Below are 7,817 nucleotides of genomic sequence, written 5' to 3' on the forward strand. Positions count from 1 at the left end.
GACTTTTGAGCCATTGGAGGGGTAAAATGGTCTTTTACCCTCCTGAGAGAACTTAGAGAGGGAATAGCCTAGGCTTTGAGAGTCGTATTAATTAGAGTAATTATTTTATGTGATTAGGCGAAGGCTAGATCAGTATTTCCGAGTTCGAGGTTTACCGAGTTATCCGAGGTGAGTCTTCTCACTATACTTTACCTTGAGTGGTAAGTAGAGATATGTGATAGTTCAGCCCATTGGATTGATATCCTAGTAGTTATTGATATGTTGAGTATGACCTAGATAATGCATGCTAGTTTGATATGCTAGTCTGGTAGATCTGTAGGACTACATGTGATAATGTTTGATTATCTGTATGCGCATTTATCTGTTACATGTCGACATGTTGTATGGGGTGGGTTGAGGTTGTACTGCTCCGTGTGGTAGCCAACAAACCCTGGAGTATGCCAGATATGAGCCAAGGGTCAGGGAGGGCATGTCAGACTCATACTGAGGACTCCTAAGCATTCTAGAAACGAGCTGAGGGTCAGGTAGGGCATGCCAGACTCGTACTGTGGGCTAATCTATTGTATTCCAGTCTGAGGACTAAGGGTCGGGTAGGGCATGCCAGACCCGAAACAAAGTGTTACAGTTTTACTTAAAAATGAAGCTATTTTATTTAACAAAATTAATATAAATATAAGAGTACATATGGCAAAAAACAATACTACATCCTATTATACTAAAACTATTGATAAAGCAAGGTACCACATTCAAAGTCAAACTGAAACTGAAATATTGAAACACATTAAATAAAATCTAAACAAACTTAGTTTGGAAATTTTGTTACACATGTTTGCAATTTGATATTGTAATGTATTCTGTTGTGATTTTGTCCCGCAAATAAAAGAAAATATGTTAATACAATGGTTGTACTAGATTACTACAAATTTATAATCATATTTGTTTGTTTTGTATCAAATAATTCGTTTATTACCTTTCAAAGTATATGGTTTTATGACACCCATAATCCTTCATTGTGATCTGACCTTAAGTAAGTAGTGTCGTCAACCTCATCATTTGAAGATGGAATGCCGATAGAAAATGGGGGTAGCTCGTCAAACTGATCGTACTCTTCCTCGTCCACAACATCATCAACACCAAGTATATGCCGTTTTCCATGCATGACAATGTGATTTTTCGAGTCTTTTGGGTCCTCAACATAGAATATTTGGCTAGCTTGTTTAGCTAGAATGAATGGTTCTGATACATAACCGTTTGTGGAAAGGTCAACAATTGTAAACCCATCATTGTCAACTTTAACACCTCGTTGGTTGTCAACCCATTTGCACTTGAGCATAGGTATAATGATGGTATCATATTTTAATTCCCATGTTTCTTGAATGACACCATAATATGACTCTTTAGCTATCCTTGACCTTGCATCATGATTATCTCCATATAATTCTATTGAGGCTATTAACGTTACTCCACTATTTTGAAGCGTACGTTTTTTATCTTGTTGATTAGTGTAGAATGTATAACCATTAATGTCGTACCCTTGGTACGTTGCCACAACATGTTCGGGACCATTTGCTAGATGTACCACGGCGTGATCAACATTGTTCACGCCATAACTTGCTTTCACTTTGTCTTTTAACCATTGTGAGAATGTTTTGTTATGTTCTGTACTCAACCATCTTTTCCTCTTACCACTATTCGACATTTCTATATGTCTTTTGTGCTCGTTCACGTATGGAGCAATGATCGTCATATGTTGTAGGACTGTAAAATGTGCCAGATGCAAGTCTTCTTTATTTGGAGTTACCCGTTTCAATCCAATTGTCCCATATCCTACAAGTCTACCCTCGTGTCGAGATTTCGGTATGCCAATACTTGTAACACCTTGTAAATAGTCAGTACAATATTCAATTACCTCCTCTCTAGCGTATCCTTCAACAATACTACCCTCTGGTCGATATCTATTCCTTACATACCTTTTTAAGACACCCATATATCTCTCAAATGGATACATGTATCGTAGGTATACCGGCCCACAGTACTTTATCTCTCTAACAATATGAGATATTAGATGAACCATGATATTGAAAAATGAAGGTGGGAAATACATCTCAAGCTGGCATAACGTCAAGATGATATCACTTTGCCATGAATCTAACACTTCAGGATCAATAACTTTTGAATGAATCATGTTGAAAAACAAACATAACTTTGTGATTGTGTGTCGAAGGCGATCTGGTAATATTCCACGAATTGCAATAGGAATCATGTGGGCCATCAAAACATGACAATCATGAGACTTCATACCAAGAAGTTTTAGTTCACTCATTGACACTAACTTCTTAATGTTAGCAGAATAGCCCGATGGAACCTTCACACCATGCAAGCACTTGCAAAAATTTGTTTTCTCGGCCTTTGACATGGTATAACAAGCTACTGGAAGATACGTGCGCTTTCCAGTATTCTTAATAGGAGCAAGCTCGGGTCGAATCCCCATTTCAACCATGTCATCTCGAACATTAACCCCATCTTTTGTTTTTCCCTTGATGTTTAACAATAAGGCTATCAAGCTTTCACAAACATTTTTTTCGATATGCATAATGTCAAGACAATGTCGAACCTGCAAGTGCTTCCAATATGGTAAATCCCAAAATATAGATATTTTCTTCCAAATATTATTTTCTATAGGAGTTGTACCTTTACCTTTACCATTACGTTTTTGTTTTCGTTTCCCTTTACCTTTGGTTTTTCCGAATGTAATGTTTAGATTTTCAACACGGGAAAATACAATTTCTCCTCGTAATGGTGGCCTTGCTTTCGTGCTCTCGGTTTTACCATTAAACACTTTTTTTTCTTACGATACGGATGGTTATTTGGAAGATATCTTCGATGATCCATGTATACATTTTTCTTGCAATTTTTCAACCATAATGATTGAGTGTCATCTTCACATACTGGACATGCCTTTGATCCCTTTGTACTGTATCCAGATAAATTCCCATATGTTGGGAAATCATTTATGGTGCAATAAATCATGGCCCGAAGTTGGAAATTTTCCCCACTGTATGCATCATACACTTCCACACCTGGACTCCACAACTTTTTCATGTCCTCGATTAATGGAGATAAATAAACATCAATGTCATTTCCCGGTTGCTTTGGACCTTGAATTAGCAGTGACATCATGATGTATCTTCTTTTCATACATAACCAAGGCGGAAGATTGTAGATGCAAAGAAGAACTGGCCATGTACTATGGCGGCTGCTCAAGCTTCCAAATGGATTAATGCCGTCAGAACTAAGTCCAAACCTAATATTTCCAATATCATGACCAAATTCTTCAAACTTAGAATTGATATTTCTCCATTGAGGAGAATCTGCAACATGCCTTATTTAGTCGTCTATTGTACGCTCCTCACCATGCCATCACATCAACTTTGCATCTTTAGCGTTTGCAGATAACCGTTTTAATCTTGGAATGATAGGCAAATACCATAAGACTTTAGCAGGCGGTCCATTCATTCTCATATTATTGTTTTCTTCTGTAGAATTTTTCCTTTTGTATCGTGATGTACCACATGTAATACAACTATGTAGATCTGCATAGTCATTTCGATACAACATACAATCATTTGGGCAAGCATGTATTCTTTCAATTTCCATTCCCATTAGACACATCAATTTTTTTGCTTGGTATGTGGACACAGGTAGCTCATTATCATCCGGAAGCATCTCATGCAAAATCTTTAGAAGACTTGTGAAGCTTGTATCACTCCAACCGTTGTTTGCTTTTAAGTTAATCAATTTCAACACAGCAGATAGTTTGGTAAATTTTGTACACCCAGTGTACAACGGTTTCTCTGATTCATCAAATAATTGTTGAAAATTTTCATAATCATCTTCAACAACATTGTCTTCACAATCATGTAACATTCCAGATAAGTTATCATAGTTGTTATCATCTGTATCATCAATATCATCATTATACTCTAAAGTAGTTGCATTATGATCAACCAATATCTCACCATGTCGTGACCAACACGTATAATCTCTCATAAACCCACGAACTATCAAATGCTCTTCTATTTTGGCAGAATCAGTGTACATAGAACAATTCTGACAATCTACACAAGGACACCATATGTAGCTTTCTCCTTTATTCACTCGATTCTCCTCTGCAACTTTAAGAAAACCACTCAAACATGCCAAATATTCATCGCATGAACGTTTAATTCCATACATCCAGTAACTACGATCCATCTGTTATTACATAAAAGATATATGAATAACATGCATGTAGGATAACGTATGCATCTAAAGACATATGTAATGTACATAATACAAAGTTAATGATACAAAAATATTATCAAGCGCTTGAAAGTAATAAAAAATACCTTGTTTTTATTTGTTAGATAAGATGAAGAATATATTTATTACGGTTCAATAAGTTTCAATATGTATTCCTATGATTCATATATAATGACCTAGATTTAAAAAAACCAACATACTTAATTATAAAATATAATGAGTTATTATGTAAACCAATATATTTTTCTATACCTTTATAAAATTTTAAAACATTTTGTCATAAATTTTTAACGTTTTCATCAATTAAAAATATACCACATTCTATACATAAAAATATTCCATTTTCCATGCATATGAATATAAATAGGTTTCTAGAATTAAACAAATAAACTAATAATCATTATTGATGATATTTTGTAATATAATTGTTTTTATATATTTATAAACGTGCTTAACGTTTAATGTTTTGTTATTATTATTTTTTTAATTTCAAACAAATAAAAAAATTTAAATATTTTAAAACAACTTGATAAAATAATATAATATTTTAACATAACTCCTATCATCATTATAATTGTGATATATTAAATAACAATTAAAATAAAGACATTAATTGTTCATGACACCTTTTGTAAGTTGTCCCAATAAATTTAACCTATTCAAATATGTTTATTCGTTTACTCATCCATGATTCCATTTGTTTACTTTTCTATTTAGGATTTTTTATCATTAATGATTTTCTTTTTAAAAATGAATACGTTTAAATCCTTTTTATGTAGGAGGTGCTTTATAAAAATGATTATGTTATGTTAAATAACTTAAAATGGTTATTATGCATAGAAAATATTAATATTAATATATCACTAAAATAAACACCACATAAATGATATAACAGTGGAAAACCATTTTCAGGGAAAGAAGGGGTAAAAATATAATTTGTTGCTGCCCAGGATCAAATTGGAGACCTTGAGTGTGGTTTGGCTAATATGTACATTATGTGTATGGAGTGCTATCTATATATTCCTAGATCGAAAATAAAAATGTTAGACTAGTCTTGCTGGTGTATATTTTTCTTGCTGAGATGAGTTCATCCCTTTGACAATTTTGCCCCTGGTTTTGTCTTGCATCTTTGTGGTGGTTTCTTGATATGTTTTTCATGTGTTCTTTGGAGCTGATGGCATAATTTCTTGATCTTCTATGGTTCTATTTGTGCTCATTTTTAATTTCTTTCTAGATGTTGGTGGGGTTTTTTTGGTTTACTGACCATTTTGCCCCTGTTTGGCATTTTTCAGTGTGATGCTTGTTGACTGAAGTTTTCAGCCTCTATTCATCCATTTGCTTATGTTCTGGCCTGTTATGCTCTCTAGGTTGCTGGTGGGATACATACTTGCTATTTGGACATTTTTACCCTTGTGGGGTGTTTTCTTATTGCTTTTAGTTCTCTGTTTGTTTAGCTTAGCTTTTGTTTCTTTGGCTCTTCTTGTTGCTTAATATTGTACTTTGTTCCAACTTTCTTCTTGTGTGTTGCTTACTTGCTTAATAAAGTCATAGTTGTTCAAAACAAAAATAAGTCTTTAAGCCACATTTGCATTTTCTAAATGAAGTAAAAACACTTGGTTGTTGAGAACGGGTCATATGGATTCCTAGTATGACTAACCAATCCCATAAAGTAATGGAAATTATCCTCTAAATATGTTATCATTATTTGATTTGATGAAGTTAAAAAATATAGACTTTGTTTCATGATTTGTCTAACGTGATAATCTTGTTTGTTATTATTATTTTCAGAAAGAGGTTTTTATCTTATAATCTTATTTGCTTTTTAGTGATAATCTTAAAAGTCAGCTTTAAAATTAAATATATGATCGATAGTTTTATCTGGGTTTTACTTGTTTGATAAGGTTTAATATTTAAATCTCCTAATTAGTTTTTTGGTGTTGCAGATAGGGAATATGTTCAAAAGGTGCCAAGCTTTGCTAAAAAAAGAACCCGGTTGCTGAAAAACGGGCTCAATGATCCTTCTGTGATTCGTGTATTACCCTTTTAAGGCTCGGTTCTTTTAAAAAAAACGGGTTGTATTATTTTTAATTAAAGCCCCGGTTGTTGTGACAGAAACCGAGTTTTTTAGTTACACAATAGATCCCGGTTTCTTAATGAAAAACGGGTCTTATAAAGTTTGCCTTCATTAAGCCCGGTTTTTGTATATTAGAACCCGATTTTTTAAACAACCGGATCTTATGAGGTGCCTTCTGTGCGCCCATTTGTAGTGGTGACACACAGAACCTAGTGACTCCGACTGGCTTAACGCATCATACCAGTTTTACGATGAAAACCAAGAGCTTGTACGTGTCTACAACAAAGACTGTGTCCGTTTGGAAAAGCTAAAATACGATTACCAATACTCCCCACTCCTCTGGGAAAATGCGCGATCCATTCCACCACTCGTTTCATTTAACATGAAGTCTGTTGAAACGGTTAAGCAAGTGCCCGACGTGAAGTTCCCATTGAAGCTAGACAAGATAACGAAGGTGCCAGTGAAGAGACCAGCCAATAACCGAAGTGAAAAAAACAAGAAGAAAGCAAATGATCTGTTGTTGATTGAAGGAATCAAGTTTAATAGCGACATGTTCGTTAAGTTTGATGTGCTTGTGAATGTCCAAAATGATGTCAGCGCAATATCTCTAGAAGATAGTGAGTTTGCAGGTAGTTTCGCGTAGTTGCCCCATAACCATAGGGACGACATGTTAATGACTAGCGGGGCAAGGTTTGGGTTGACGGAGCTTTTGGAGGACATTCATGCGGAGGATGATGAGTTTATTTTGGTGACTTTGGTCCCAAAGGTATGGTTTGACGATGTGACCATTGACGAAATCAAAGTGGAGTTGGTTCCTATTATTTAAACAACTATGTAAACGTTTAAATTTTAAGTAATCGTATGCCATGCATAACATTGCATGCATGGCCGTGGCTTCTATATTTTTATAACAATAAGTTGATTGTATCCTTTTTCTGGGAATTAATCGAGTGAACTAAAATAAAATCTTTTGCTTCTTCCAATGAAATTTTTTTTGGCTTTAACGAATTACCGACCAACGCGTGGATGTTTACGGAAACTAAGCTAATACGCCAACTATAAAGTTTCAAATATATGTTGTTTAAATATAAAAATCATAGACGTTAACTTTCATATAATAATTTATTATAGTATAAAACATTGAATATCTTGAAATATATAATAAGGTATAAATCTATTACAATATTGATCAATGACTTCTGTCCTTATGTTATTCTTAAATAAAATTAAATAGAATATATATGGTTTAATGTTATTATAGTTGTAATTGTATAAATAGATTTTTAAAAAAAGTATTTGATTAAAACATAAACATTGGTTTCTTTTTAAAGATAACAATATACTCTTTTATATAATGCTACTTTTAATTATTATTGTTGTAAGTTATTTGTAAGCTACTTATTTAGAAATTATTAATGTTTATAAAAATTGTTTTAGGAAA

The 7,817-nt window shown here is 33.6% G+C and overlaps 1 protein-coding gene across 1 annotated transcript; it reads right to left on the reverse strand.

Moving 5' to 3' along the window:
- Positions 1–988: 988 nt before the first annotated feature.
- LOC145127343 (uncharacterized) lies at positions 989–4,254 on the reverse strand. The gene is made up of 4 exons (XM_079062559.1): positions 3,425–4,254; positions 2,830–3,304; positions 2,698–2,733; positions 989–2,614 (listed from the first exon to the last, which is right to left on the reverse strand). Exons 1-4 carry the CDS (start codon positions 4,252–4,254, stop codon positions 989–991), a joined length of 2,967 nt encoding a protein of 988 aa, XP_078918685.1.
- Positions 4,255–7,817: the final 3,563 nt, after the last annotated feature.

Source organism: Lactuca virosa, chromosome 7 (genome assembly GCF_052849685.1).
Source record: "Lactuca virosa cultivar CGN04683 chromosome 7, Lactuca_virosa_CGN04683_v6, whole genome shotgun sequence".
Taxonomy (NCBI): Eukaryota; Viridiplantae; Streptophyta; class Magnoliopsida; order Asterales; family Asteraceae; genus Lactuca; species Lactuca virosa.